The sequence below is a fragment of the Dipodomys spectabilis genome, unplaced genomic scaffold (genome assembly GCF_019054845.1).
Source record: "Dipodomys spectabilis isolate Male_0828 unplaced genomic scaffold, ASM1905484v1 ptg000176l, whole genome shotgun sequence".
Classification (NCBI taxonomy): domain Eukaryota; kingdom Metazoa; phylum Chordata; class Mammalia; order Rodentia; family Heteromyidae; genus Dipodomys; species Dipodomys spectabilis.
The window spans coordinates 3,305,989-3,321,435 of NW_024870853.1; the positions used below are offsets into that span (position 1 = coordinate 3,305,989).

A 15,447-nucleotide genomic window follows, 5' to 3' on the forward strand; every position below is an offset into this window, starting at 1 on the left:
CTCATTGCTCCTTTTATTTTGGTCGGTCGTGGGGCTTGAACTCTGGGTGTGGGTGCTCTTCCTGCACGCTTCAGCTCAAGGCGAGCCCTCTACTGCTTGAGCCACAGTGCCACTTCTGGTTTCCTGAGCAGTTTATTGGAGATAAGAGTCTCACTGACTTTCCTGCCAGGGCTGGCTTTGAACCGCGATCCTCAGATCTCAGCCTCCTGAGTAGCTAGGATTATAGGCATGAGCCACCAGCGCCCAGCTCACTGCTCCTTTTGTCTAGAAGTTTCAGTTCAGACAGCCACACAACTCACTTCCTCAATTGCCTTCCAGCGTGTGCTCAAACATGATATAACCTTCATAGTTGGTCCCCTTGACTATCATTGTCAAAACTGTAACACCTGCTCTTTCCAACTGACATCTTCTCCACATTTCACATTTGGGATCTTTCCTACTCTGCTCTGTTTTTTGTTTTTGTTGTTGTTGTTCTCCATTTGAGAGTGGGTCTCATTATTTAGCCTACACCTCAAACTCAACATCCTCTTGCCTCAGACTCCCAAATGCTGGGATTAAAGATGTCCACTACCACAAGTCACAGAATCTCTCATTCATCATTCTGTGTGTGTGTGTGTGTGTGTGTGTGTGTGTGTGTGTGTACTGAACCCAAGGCTTTTCACATGAGAGTCAAGGATTCTACTTGCTGAGCTATACCCTCAGCCCCTTCAACTTTCTCCCTGTAACATTTATTGTCTTGTATATCTTATAATTAATTAATTTCTTTTATCTATCTTTCCTCATCAGAATATAAGCTTCTCAAAAGCAAGACTTTATTTTCTTTGTGTAACCCAGATGCTTAGAACAGTGCCCAGAATTCACTATGTCCTTCATAATTATGCTGTCTTAAGAAACCCTTCCAGTCTTTCATTTTCAATGGAGACCCCTAGTATACACTTGGCTGGATTTAATGCCTTCATATCCCTACAAGTCCACTAGGTAATGCAAATGTTCACACACATGTGTGGACACACACACGCACACACGTACTAGTAACAAAAGTATACATGGACTTATTATTATTACCTGGCAGGAACTTTTTTTTTATAACCTAACTCTATTATACAACTCAAACCTGTACAATAGTTGAATCACACAGTAAACACCTCCCACCTAGATTGTAGTATGTTTTAATTGCCTTGTCAACTATCAATACATTCCTCTATTTTCTATGTATTCAGAATCAAATGTTGACATTACTATTATTCACACAAACATTTCAACATCAAGACTTCAATATTTGTTTTTTTTTTTTTTTTTACAATAGTAAGGTTTGAATTCAGGGCCATATGCTTGTTAGACTAATCTTGTACAGCTGGAACCACACTTCCAGCCCTGTGTTTGGCTGGTTCTTTTTGAGATAGAATCTTTAACTTTTCTGCCTTGGCTAGCCTTTAATGGAGATTTTTCTGCTCTTAGCCAACTGAATAGCTAGGATTACAGGCATGAGCTTGTAGACACAGCTTTGTTTACATTTTGAGGTAAAATTTACATTCAGTAAAATGCATATTCACCCGTGTGTGTGTGTGTGTGCGTGTGTGTGTGTGTGTGTGTGTGTGTGTGTGTGTGTGTGTGTGTGTGTGCTAGTCCTGGGGCTTGAACTCAGGGCCTGGGTGCTGCCCCTGATCTGTTTTGCTCAAGGCTAGCATTCTACCACTTGAGCCACAGCTCCACTTCTGACTTTTCTTATGATTAATTGGAAATAAGAGTCTCACAGACTTTCCTGCCCAGACTGGCTTTGAACCGTGATCCTCAATTTCAGTCTCCTGAGTAGCTAGGATTATAGTCATGGCCACCAGCACCTGGCCCACTTTTGGGTTTTGGAGATAAGAGATTCATGGACTTTACTTCTTGGGCTGGCTTCCAACTGTGATTTTCAGATCTCAGCCTCCCAAGTAGCTAGGATTACAGGCATAAACCATCAACACCTGGCCATTACTGATTTTTGATGTATGTAACTCAGTGTCTTATCAAGTTAGAGAATATCATTGCCTCCCCCAGAAAAATTTCTTTTTTTTTGGGGGCCTGACCTCTGGGCCTGGGCACTGTCCCTCAGCTCTTCAGCTCAAGGCTAGTGCTCTACCACTTGAGCCACAGCACCACTTCCAGCTTTTTTCTTTTTGCTTATGTGGTGCTGAGGAATCAAACCCAGGGCCTCATGCATGCAAGGCAAGTGCTCTACCACTGAGCCACCTTCCCAGCCCCTATCCCCCAGAAAAATTTCTACAAATCTCTTTTCTACTCAGTCTCTCTGATTTTTTCCTGCAGATTAATATGGCATATTGTGTGCAGAAAAACAAAATATATGCTAACATTTATTTACTCATTCAATACAGTTTTGTATACCACCTACTTTATGCCTATAGGCACACATGGGATATTTTTGTACTGTGAGTAAATGAGTTGTCTTGACACATTAAAGGCCAAAGGTATTATTAGACCTGTGAACTGTTCAGCTCTCCAGTCCTTAAGTCACTTGAGAGATCTTCTCAGAAGCAGAGACACAGTCCTGTGCATGGGCCATCTGAGCCTTGGTTCCTTCCTGCCTATCTTCCTCCAATTTCCAGAGTGGCCCTGGAAGCCTCTCAATAGCCTTACCCCCACCCCCTCACTTCCCATGCCAGGGCTTCATCCATAATTCTCCCTCCAGGTGTGCAGAAGGTGTCTCAATCTCATCCAAGCCAAGCTCAAGTGGGTAAAAGTGGAAATGGGTAGGCAGCTGGGAGGTCCTGGACAAGCAGAGCTGGTTTGTGGTCCTGCAATCATGGGGAAAGGTGTCAGAGGGGGCGGAGACTCCACAGTGGCTGGAGAAGAAAATCCTGAAGAGAGGAATCATCCAGGCCACCTGAGTAGTCAAGTCTGAGAAGCTGAACAGCACTCGTCTGGAGCCACTGAGATCCTGGGCATAATGTTCTTGCCTACCAAGAAGGACCTCAAGGCTGCCATGGAGTTCTTTGCTGTTTTCCAGTGGGCCCTCAGTGCCTTAGTTCTAGGTGAGTCTTTGGGCAGTCCTAGAGTGACCAGCCATTTTGGCTCTTACTGGGGACTGAAGAATTTTAGGTTGGTAGGATTTTCTCTTTCAAATCGAAATTGTCTCATGCAAAGCAAGACAGTTGGCCACCTTGTCCTGTGGCTTCACCTATGTGAGCTGGGCATTCATGGGCATGGGTATTTACATATGGGTATTGCATGTGGAGTGTGAGCATGTGTGTATGCACAGGTGTTTTGCTTCAGCTTTCCTAGGTGTACACTGGGGCATAAAGTACACGTTAGAGGGTGGTGGGGAGTAGGTCTTCTGAGGCCACCCAAGGAGAAGGGCCTGCCTATAACTTCAGGAACTCAAGCAAATCATGAACCATGAAGTGTGTGTGTGTGTGTGTGTGTGTGTGTGTGAGAGAGAGAGAGAGAGAGAGAGAGAGAGAGAGAGAGAGAGAGAGAGAGAGAGAGAGAGAAAGAGAAAGAGATAGAGACAGAGACAGAGACAGAGACAGACAGAATTGACCTGATAGCAGAGGAGGGCGCTAAGAACTTGTCATCCAGATTTATTCTTCCCTGTCCAGAGGTTCTTGTGAGTACTGGCAGGACTCAAGGGCATGAATTAAATGGCCTTGTAAGTGATGAGGTAGGCTCTGGGAACTCAGAGATAGCCTAGGGGCATGGCAATGATGCAAAAGGGTGGGCATTACTTACCATCAGCCTAGAGACCTGAGAACAGAGGCTTACCATGCCTGGGAGGGCACCAAGACTCCCAATATTGAGAAAAACAGTGTTAAGGAACCTAGAAATAATGGTGACTGGAGCTGGAAAGGCCGGAAAAAGGGAATTTATATATATATATATTTTTTTTCACATCTCCTTTACTTTGTAAAATTGCCTTAGATTTTCACATCCGTCATTTTATTAGCTTATACCAACCTGACCAGGTAAAGCTATTATCATGCATAATAATTATTCAAACAGAGACACATATATTGGTAGCACTCATCTAAATAGCCAACATTTATTGCCTACTCCTACCCCTTTTCAGGCCAGATACTATTCTTAGCCCCATAAGTGGCTAATAATCTCCACTGTGTACATAAGGAAGCAGAAGTCCATGAAGTACATGTAGTCTGTAGATGTAGTACACATGTTATGTCCAACATCACTTGACTAGGAGTTGGAGGAGCTGGACTAGGTGTTGAGTTCTTGGAGTCTCAGTCCTGTTTGTGAGTTTCTTTCTTTTTCTGTAGAGCCTGCAGTTGTACACTGGACTAGAGAGGAAGGAGGAAGTTTGGCCTCTGCATATGTAAAAGCTCCTGTCTGAGAAAAATGAAAAGGGCCAGCTCAGAATGGCCTCTTGCTGAAGACAAGGCTCCAGCTGAGCCTGTGAACTCCCTTACCATGTGGTCCAGGCCAGCATGTCCTCAAGAAGGACTGACTCTCCACCTGGCTCAGGGAAATTCTTCACTGTCTCCCTCAGAGGAGAAGGCTGAGGTGAAGGAGCCAGGAGAAGGGATGGACAGAGCAGGTTCCTATCAGGGCTGGGGCTTCTTCTGCTTGGGCAGCAGTATGTTTTGGGCTTTTCCAGGGTTCTCAGAACCTTGAGTTTTACCAGCTTTGTGGCCCCTGCAATCAGTTCTTGCAGGGAGATGCAACCTGACTCAGAGGTTTCAGGACATATACTTCTGTCCTGTGTTACAGCTCTGAAGTGCCTGGAACCAGAAATGTTTCAGATTTTAGATTTCATTTTTCTTTCCTTCTTTCTTTCTTTGGTGGGGATTAGAACATTTGTATACACATAATGAAATATCCTGGGGATTAAGTCTAAGTCTAAATATGAAAGCCATTTCTATTCCATCTACACCTTAGACACCCATTCAGAGATAATTTTCTACAACACTTTCAGGGTACTGTGACCGTCACATGACGTCAAGTGAAGACTTCTCTGCTTGTGGTGTTATATCATCACTCAAAAGTTTAGGATTTTGAGACCTTTGGGAGTTGGGATTATGGATTTCTTTTGGATTACACACGGTTAACCTATATTTTCTCTCTTAAGTTGTCATCCTGTTCCCATATGTAGCTTATTAGTGTCCTTCTTCCTGTCCATCATTGCAATTGTGTTCCCCCACACAGCAGAATCCCCAAGGCCTAAGCCTAAGAGCTGACACTACATTGGGGGAGAAGAATGACTATTTATTGAAGGCCATCCTGGGACAGGGGCTGGAGCCTTTAGATGGCATCTCTTCTTCCTCAGTCCAGTCCTCTGTCTCACTCCTCAGAGGTAACCATTATTAACAGGAAATTTTGGTGTGCATATAGCCAGAAATAATGGAGATTAAATCTGCATATGGCACACATGACACATGTACACATATGCATATGTACATGCATACATATATGTATGTGCATATAGACATATATTTTCACATAATATAGGTATCCATATAATATGGGTGTTGAAAGTACAATCTCTAGAGCCAGACTGCCTTTGTCCAAACTCCAGCTCTACATGTTATTTATTCTCTCAGAATTTTGTTTTCTTCATCTGTAAAATGGGGGTATATAATGGGCCAGCAAACAACCCCCAAAATCTCAGTGACTTCCAGCAAATATTAATTCTTTTTCATGCTCAATCTAAATAGGTTGGTGGTAATCTTCTTGCTGTGGACATTAGTGTTCATTCAGGAGGTGCCACCATGCTATGATGCTGCATACTGTGGCTTCAGGGGTTTCCCTGGCATGGGAAGAAAGTGCATGGAGAACTCACATGTTGGCCTTATTACCTCCAACTGCAAGAGATGGACAGAAAAAATATGTCATAGTCTTACTTTCATCTCCCTTGATTATGAATGAGGTTGAATGTATCTATAATAAAGAGATCAATACTGTGTTAAGTGCCTCATTTAGAAGTTGTTGGCTACTAGCTATGTATTAGCTCTCACAAATTCATCACCATAATTGCCACAGGCATGTTAATCTCTCAACATGGTTACACAAATCGGGGATCTATAAGTCTTCTTACTCTTCATTTTCGTGAGGGCAGGATTGTGGGAGCCCAGCATCTTTTTGTTGCAATCCACCCTTGGGCACAGCTTCACTTCCTGTGCCCTTGGAGGCAACTTGGATGAAAAATTTGAGAAGATGCTCCTTTTGGAGATATGCATATTCCAAAGAGTAGCTCCTTACATGTGTATCCCTAGAGCCTTGTTAATGTCTTCCTAGTCCTGGCCCTCCTCACTTTTCTTCTTCATTGGATCACCCTTTCCCCCTGGATTCTGTATTCTGCTTCTTTTCTTCTTTCTTTCTTTCTTTCTTTCTTTCTTTCTTTCTTTCTTTCTTTCTTTCTTTCTTTCTTTCTTTCTTTCTTTCTTTCTTTCTTTCTTTCTTTCTTTTTCTTTCTTTCTTTCTTCCTTTCTTCCTTCCTTCCTTTCTTCCTTCCTTCCTTCCTTCCTTCCGTCTTTCCTTCCTTCCATCCTTTCTTTCCTTCCTTCCTTTTCTTTCTCTTCTTTTTCTTTTGCCATATTTTTATTGCTTATTTAAATTTTTATTATCTTTTAATAGTTGTTCAAGGGTATTTCAATTCAACATGTCCATTCTATTACAATGCATTTTGATCAATATCACCACTTCTTTCTTTTCTTTCTCCCTCCCTTCCTCCCTTCCTTTCTTTCTCATTGTAGTGGTACTGGGGTTTGAACTCTGGGTGTCATGCTTACTAATCATGGTCTCTACTACTGGAACCATACTCCAGCCCTATTTGCTTTCAGTTATTTTTCAGGTAAAGTCTTGTGTTTTTGCTTGGGGCCAGTTTCAGACTGTTCTCCTACCTAGCCTCCCATGTAGTTAGTATCACAGGCTTATAACACCATACCCAGCTTACTAATTGAGATGGGTCTCACTATTTTTCCCCCCTGGCTGGCCTTGAACTGAGATCTATCTTATCTGTGCCTCTTCAATAGTTGGGATTATAGGCATTCCCAGCCCTACTTTCCTCTGTCTTGGTTTACACCTTATTTTCTCATAGTTTCGTGAAAAAGAGACATGGAAGGCAAAGTATATGAGACTGTATGTCTGAAGTTGTCTGTGCTCTATTTTCATACTTGATTAATTACTTGGCTACATATAGAATATCTTAGCTATGTCCTATGTAAGCACATATGTTCTTTGAATTACCATAGTGTTGTGACTGGATAAATTTATCATAACTTGAAAACACTGTGAATGAAAAAAATGCAGTTACCCAGGCATAGTAGCTCAAGCTGTAATCTTAGTTATGTGGGAGGTGGACATCAGGTGATTTTAGTTCAAAGCCAGTCCAAGTATAAATAAAAATTTGAGACTTCATCTCAACTAATGACTGGGCACAGGGGCGCAGCAACACAGAGAAACACAGTAGGAGGATCACAACCCAGGCTGGACCAGACATAAAGACCCTACCTGGAAAATAACCAATGAGAAAGGGACTGTAGGCATGGTTCAAGCGATAACGTATTTACTTAGCAAATATGACACTCTAGTTCAGTCACCCAGATATAAAAAAAAGCATTTTATGCATCTAACTTTTTGAGCATTATAGTTTAACAACACAGTGCTCTGTAGAATATTGGTTGCTTAATCTTCATGATGTTGTGGCTGGCTGGAAGCTATGTTTTTATGTTGCTGCTCTGAATAAGAAAGGATTGTGCCTTTCCTAATTTTGATCTGTGTCTCACTCCTGCCTTTTCTGACACCTGATCTCTCCAAACTCCAAATCTTTCCTAGATTCTCCAGTTAAGCAGGCTTCTTGGCTTCACCTTTACAGGCAACTGGATTTTACCTTTCTTTGGTTCTAAGTTACTTCCTCCTCCGTACACCTTACAGTATGCAAATATTTTTGCTGATACCTCTCACCTACTGTTGGCACCTTTCTAATTCTCCTTCTCCATATAGATCTACATTTTAAAGATCATTTTAGTAATTTTCATGGGCTCCAGCAAGAAGTCAAGACAAATACATATGAGTCTGGTATGCTCAATTCAGAGGATTTTTTTGTCCTTTCTAACCTTTATTTTGACCTAATTTCCCACTAAAAACAGAGTCCAGTAATAATTCCAAGTGAGCATAGCTGACTGTGCCTCATCTCCAGAAACTCTTTCCTATTGCTCTAACCCACATTTGTGTATTATTGGAGTTGAACACAGCCTAACACCTTCTATAAGTCCACTTTGCATTTTCCTCATTTTTGCCATCTTGTGTGCTCCCAACCTGGCTGAAGATGGTTCTTCACTTCCCTTGGCATTCCCTCTACTAATGTAGGAAGGAAAGACTAGAGGCAAGCTTTTCCAGGACTTCTAACTCTGGTTTCTAGCAGTGGCTCCCCACCATTAACCACACTGTGGACAGAGCCCAGCCCAATGCTGGTGCAGGTCCTGGTGAGGAGAGAGCTTGCTGTGTCAAGCATAGCCCTCTAGATCTGAGTCAGGTTCCCAAGGCCAGAGAAGAGGGGGACTGAGAAGAGCTGGTCACGTGGGCCAGCTGCTAGGGCTCAGGAAGTCAGGGTGTTGAGTGGACCTGAGTGCATGTGTGTGATGTTAGGATTGGCAGAACTTGGGAGGGAAGGTGTGAAGGACTGTTCACATTTCATTAACCACAGGCTGGGTTTCCTCCAGGGACTATTTCGATCTTGGGCAACTTATACCTGGTGCTATTCACACCCTACTGGCCTGTCACTGTGCTCATTCTCACCTGGCTCGCTTTTGATTGGAAGACCCCTGAGAGAGGTAAGACCCTACTGGGCTGTGTTACTACATGCCACCTGTTCTTCCTCTTCTCTCCTAATCCTGAGAGGCCCTAGTCAATTCCCAAGCAGTTCTCTAACCTTTCTTTCCCTGGGGCAGAGAAGCAAAGAGAAAGGGTTCTTTTTTTTTTTTTTTTTTTTTGGTCATGGGACTTGAACTCTGGGCCTGGGCTCTGTCCCTCAGCTCTTCAGCTCAAGGCTAGTGCTCTACCACTTGAGCCACAGTGCCACTTCCGGGTTTCTGGTGGTTTATTGGAGATAATAGACTCACAGACTTTCCTACCCAGGCTGTTTTTGAGCTGTGATCCTCAGATCTCAGTTTCCTGAGTAGCTACGATTACAGGTGTGAGCCACTTGCACCCAGCTGAGAAAGGGTTCTTTTGAAAAAAAAAAAATCCCAATTGGGAACTGGAGGAACAGCTAATGAAGCAAAAGCAAAAGGCCCCTGAAAGTCCATAAAGGCCCAGAGAGGATAGAGTTTGGCTATATTTCCTCTGCTTTCAGGAGGCCGCAGGTCCAAGTGGGTGAGGCAGTGGTGCCTGTGGAAAAACTACTGCAATTACTTCCCAATTAAGGTGAGTTCCTGAGTTCCAGGCACACCTGGACCAGCCCTGTTTCTGGTGTCAGCAATTGTATGGGGTAGAGGATGGAAGGTGCACCATAGCAGGGCCTGGGTGAATGATGGCCTCTGGTGTTGTGCATTCATTGCCCAACCTACATGGCCAAACCCCACAGGCCTTTCCCTTCCATGTCTCTGGCTAAGAGTCCACTTCCTTGGTGACAGCCCTCTTGAATGCTTTCCTCCACAGATTTTGAAGACTCATGATATTTCTCCCAGCCACAACTACATCCTTGCCTGCCACCCTCATGGGCTCATGTCCCATTCATTCTTTGGTCACTTTGCCACTGACACCTCAGGCTTTTCCAAGATCTTTCCTGGCATCACTCCTTATCTTCTCACACTGGGAGCCTTTTTCTGGCTGCCTTTCCTCAGAGAATATGTAATGGCTACAGGTGAGTTGACTCCTAGGGTATAAAGTTGGGGAGGAGGGAATGGGTGAGAGTAAGGCCCATCCTATGATCTTCTCTGGTCCCAAACAGCTAGAATTGATGGGGGTGTCTTGCTTTCACTGCTCCTCTGAAGAAAGAAGGGGGTTGAGAAGTAGCCAATGACCTCTTGGCTTTTTCTGCCCACCAGGGGTCTGCTCTGTGAGCAAATCTTCCATGGACTTTCTCCTTACCCAAAAGGGCACAGGCAACATGCTTGTTGTGGTAATTGGTGGCCTGGCTGAGTGCAAATACAGTTTTCCAGGCAATTTTACCTTGGTCTTGAAGAAACGGTATGGCTTCGTGCACATGGCCCTTCAACATGGGTAAGGTCAGCTGTGGTCCAGAGAGGCAGGAGTAGTGTGGGGGGTGGGGGTGGGTAGGATGGGGGGAGGGTATTGAGCCCAGTAAGGAAGAAAGAAGGGATTTTGAGGAAGTGGTATCTAAAGAAGGATCAAGAAGTATACAACCCATTGTTACTAAGTGGAGCCATCATACACATATACAAATTTTATTTATCAAGTAACAATAAGGAAAAGGAAAGAGGGGTAAGGTGCATCTGGGCCAGGTACTACAGGCATCTCTCTATGAAGTAAGGGTAGACAGCTAGCTGTCAGCCTGTTCTCCTTCACACTAGCCTGTCAACCAGGCTATCCCTCTATAAAAGGGCACTGGCTGCACCCCAACTCAGAGAGCTAAGCTTAGCATGTGGGGTAAAGGGAAGGAAGCCCAAGGGCCTTATCTTACAGTGATTCAGACCTGGGTGTTCTCAGGCGTGGCTGGGTTGCTGATTTGCCGCTACAAGCAGATTGGTCTAGGCTGTCATATCCCTATACTCAGTCTGGACCTCAACATAGCTGGGCTGGAGAGCCCGTGGGCAGACCCAGTGACTATTGGGTAGTCAGCATGTCTGTTTTGCAGTCAGGGCTACCATCTTTCTGGGCATCAAGGGAACATGCTTTTCCTCTGCAGGGCGGCTCTAATCCCTGCCTATGCCTTTGGCGAGTCAAACCTCTACAACCAGCACATTTTCACTCCTGGGGGCTGGATCAATCGCTTCCAGGAGTGGTTCCGGAGCATAGTGCACATCTACCCTTGTGCTTTCCATGGGCGTGGCTTCACCAGGAACTCCTGGGGCTTACTGCCATATGATATACCAGTAACCACTGTTGGTGAGTTGCCCTTCTGGAAGCCTCGGGCTAGGATCTAGGATTCAGTTCTGATGCTAAACCTCCGCTATGATTATTCTTAGAGGCAGAGTGGAGGCTGAGTAGGATAAGTGGAAGGCTGGTGGGGAGGATGACAGTTAGGGGAAGCTGAGGTTGAAGCCTGGCACCCATTCTGGTGAATAAGCTGTTCTGATGCTTCTCCCTTTACCTTTTCTCTCCCCTGACAGTTGGGAAGCCTCTACTACTGCCCAAGATTGTGAACCCGAGCCAGGAGATAGTGGATAAATACCACCAGCTCTACATAGAGGCCCTACGCAAACTGTTCGATGAGCATAAGACCAAGTATGGCATCTCAGAGACCCAGGAGCTTGAGTTTGTTTGACAGACATCCTCAGTAGCCTCACAGCCTGAGAAGGTGTGAAGTCAGTAAAAACAGGAGAACAAGTCATTTCTGGGACTCCTCCTGATTTGACTAGTACTTACCAGGGGACAGAGAGATCCATTTTGTTTACTGTGCCTGTCTTTCTACTTCTCTTGCTTTCTTCTAGTTCTTTTCCTTGGGGTTAGGGGACCATAGTATCAAGAGGCAGGGAAGGACCCTAGGGCAGAGATGCACTGGGCACTCTCCCACGAGGGTACTAGCACTGAGGAAAACAATAGAACAGAGGCCATCTTCGGATAGGGTGTGGGCCTCAATTAGTCTATTTGGAGGGTCTGGAATCCCTATGCATGTCTGTCATTCTCTAGCCCTTTCTTAGCATCAGAACTTGGGAGAACTGGGTGCCTTGAGAAGCAATGAGTTTTGAGTTCAGGCTCCACCACTCTAAGCCATGTGACTTGAGGGGCAATTGGTCATGTCTGAGCTTGTTTCCTTACCTGCAACTTAATACTAACAATTCCTCCACTGCTTACCTCCAAGGCTGTTGGGAATATCAAATGCTATTATATGTGACTGGACTTTAAGCTGAAGAACTACACTAAACTGTTTTCCTCTAACCATTGAATGTATTTCCTGGTCTTGGGAAAGCAATGCCCTACAGTTCATGGCATCTCAATTTTTTGTATGCTGGTCCTGGGGCTTGAGCTCAGGGCCTGAACACTGTCCCTGTGCTAATGTGCTTAAAGTTAGCAATCTACCACTTGAGCCACAGCTCTACTTACAGCTTTTTTTGAGTAGTTTGTTGGAGTTGAGTCTCATGGATTTTCCTGCCTGGCTGTATTTGAACTGTAATCCTCAGATCTCAGCCTCCTGAGTACCTAGAATCACAGTGATGAGCCTCCAGCACCTTGCCTGGCATTTCAATTTTTTAAAGAAGTATAAGATCTTGGGTTGGAAGTTAATTAATTATTGTCCATACCCCTGGTGCTGCTTAATCTGTACTTACTTTCCATCTCATAGATCTTAATAGAATGGGTCAGTGGGTCAAACTCAGGCCCTGTCTTATCCCAGGTCTTGCCTGGCCCTACAGTTTTTTCCTTTGAGACTCATATGAGGTGACTGCCTTCTATTAGTCACAAACAATTCTCTGAGTGGAAAGTTTCTCAGCATCTTGGCCCAATGGTTGTTGCAAGGAGTGATGACTCAATTTGCCTTTAGGCCTCTTGTTCTACCCCTCTTAGGTAGATGTCATTTGGCCCAAGCCTTTACTGTGCTGTTTGTCAATTTCATCCAGAACATCTTATGTACTTACTATACAGCATGATGTGTCACCTCTGCCTTGGTGCTGATTTGTACGCAGTATGGCAGAGACAGGCTCCTATTTTGCTGTTGTTTCTATGGCTCTTGTGGTAGAAATTACATTTTTCCTAGTCTCCAATAAGGTGGGTAATTGGGGGGAGGGGAAATGCTGGGGATCAAACCTAGAAGTTTGTGTATTCCACTGTGCCACTGAGGTACATCGCAAGGGTTTTCAAAACTTTCCAGGCTTCCTGTACCTCATTTCCTTAAACAAACAAAAAAACTTTCTCAGGCAGCCAGAAGAAAAGCCTAGATTCCACATCTCCAGCCCAGGTATACCTGGTATTGCATATTTGTCTACGGCTACTCTGCATACATTGGTTATATAACCCATTCTCCCCTTATACAATGGTTGTAATGGAGACAAAGGTTGTGGGGCCTGTGCTAAGTGCCCAGAACTCTTCTGAGCTACATTTTCCTGAGCTATTATCTGTTCTTCCTATGGTCCTCTTCCTCAACAGCCTCCACAGGACTTCTCTGCCAAAAAGCGTGGTGCCAATTGGAGGAGGCAGCATGGCAGAATGGAAAGTTTGTATGGAGGAAGCAGTCTAGAATGATACATTTATTAGTTGGATGGCCTTGGGTGAACTACTTAATTATCTTTGAGCATTGGTCTCATCTGCAAAAATGAGCTGATTCCTTAGTGAGTTGCTGAACCCTGGATCCTCCCCCATCTTAAGTTGTTTTAAGTCAGGCTTGAAGTAGCTGTTACAGATGCCACAGTCTCAAACTGAGGAAGACTCCATGACTTGTGTCCCTGACCCAGGACAACATACTTTTGGTGAGACTCCTAAACTCTTGGGTTTATGCTCCCAGAAGATGTAAGGCTATGTGAGTGGAGGCATGTGGTCTGAGTTGAAGATCATGTGGGAAAGGAAGTTCAGACCATCTTCCATTACTGCCTCTTGAAACAGGTGCCCTGGTCCTTTCCCTAGTTTATGTGTGACATCATCTACAAAGAAGTATCTCGTATGTAGGAAGTGCTGAAACCTATTTCAAGAACAGGGGAGGGAAGGGGGAAGCGCTTTATTTGCAAAGAATAAACCATTAATTTACACAAACTTACATCCCAGTTTATATACATTATATATAGTTTATATATACAGTATCTCACACTGGATGCTGACCCCCAAAAGCAGCAATGAGCCTGCTCCAGGCCATTCTCCTAACAAAGCTCTTCCCTGACCCAGCTGGAAACTATTGGAATAAAGAAATGGTATACCACATCCCCTCTTGGAGAGCCCTGACATGGATCAAAAGAACAAAATCAGGTTCCTCCTTGGTGTTAGAAGAATATGCTGGTAAAGATGGGATTTGCAGCCACTAGAGTGGCCTTAAGACTCTAAGGACTGCCTGGGTTTGGGGGGATAGTCTAGATCCTTCCAATCAGTCAAGGGGTACGGACTGGGCAAATGCTTTGCAGGGGAATGGGGAGCAGAGTTCTTATGAAGGCTGCAGCTATTATCCCTGCCTGGCCAGGCTCCTGAAGGGGGCAGAGGACTTCCAGCCTTGAGTTTGTGGGCTGATGGAAGAAAGGGGGTGGGCTCTGTGGCACAGGGTGTGTTTTACCTCTTCCCTTTGCATAATCTGGAGCTGGGAGGTTGAGTAGGTCACCTTTCCTCTCTGGGTGTCACATGAGTAACACAGGGTGGAATGTAGGTTGGGCTACATTCTCTCTATGGACCTTTTTAGCTCAAAATTTCTCTGAATCTCTTTGAATCCACTAGACCTAATATAAAACACAAGCACTCACACATGGATCAAAGTCTTCATTTACCTCCAAGTTTCCTATGTCTTTCCTGTTAAGCAAGAGAGATTTGGCTCAGGATGGATGAAGGAAGAACAAGGCAAATACAGTACTACATTTTCCAGGGGACCAGTAGCAGAGCAGCTTCTAGCAGCTGCCTTTGATGTCAGCTTGACTGTCGAAGCCCCAAGCAGTTGACAGAGGCCCCTGCCAAGCAATTCTCCTTCAAACCTCTGTCATCTGCACAAATTCACTTGCCCCATTCTCCATGCTAGTTTTGGCCTCCTGATAAATTCACAGCAGCATAATTCCAAACGAATTCTCGGTTCACATTCTCCTATCCACTCTTAAAACTACCTTACCGCTTCTCCAATGACTATACCATAACAGGATCCCCACTGTCTATTGCTTCCTTTCCATCTCTGTGCCTTTAGGACAATTTGTGAGGATTCTGAATAAATGAGGGATCTAGTGCAACATCTACTTCCTCTCCAAGCCCTTAAATTAGGATGTCTGCAGGATGGTATGAGAGGCAAGCAAGTCTTTGAGGGCCAAAATTAAAAGCTTTTCCTCCTCTCTCTTCACCACCCACCTGGCATTAGAATTGGTCCTCTCTGGCCTTGCCTCTACCCCAAGAGACCTTGGCAATTATCAGTGTCTCTGTGGAGAGATAAGGAGTTACAGTTTGTAGCTGTGGGAAGTGGGCCAGCTACTGGGAACTGTGTCTAGGGTAATGAAAGGAGGACCTTGTTCACACCTGGTGGCTGCTTGTTTCATCCAATGGTTGAAAGAACACAATGATGACAAATTCTGTGGGTCCCAGAGGCCTGCTGCTTGGACAGGGTGCCAAGATGTTTCCTGTGAACACAAGAGCACCAGTGCTGATAGCTGTTACCCAAGGAAATATCTGATTGTTTTGCCACAGGACTCTTGGCAGCCAAGAGAA

General features: G+C 44.6%; 1 protein-coding gene across 1 annotated transcript; it reads left to right on the plus strand.

Annotated features, from left to right (window-relative positions):
* Positions 1 to 2,947: 2,947 nt before the first annotated feature.
* On the plus strand, positions 2,948 to 11,455 carry Awat2 (acyl-CoA wax alcohol acyltransferase 2). Its single transcript, XM_042694920.1, has 7 exons — positions 2,948 to 3,032; positions 8,673 to 8,783; positions 9,305 to 9,375; positions 9,610 to 9,814; positions 9,999 to 10,173; positions 10,820 to 11,019; positions 11,244 to 11,455. The coding sequence occupies exons 1-7, from the start codon at positions 2,948 to 2,950 to the stop codon at positions 11,396 to 11,398; spliced, it is 1,002 nt and encodes a 333-aa protein (XP_042550854.1). The 3' UTR covers positions 11,399 to 11,455.
* The last annotated feature ends 3,992 nt before the right edge of the window (positions 11,456 to 15,447 follow it).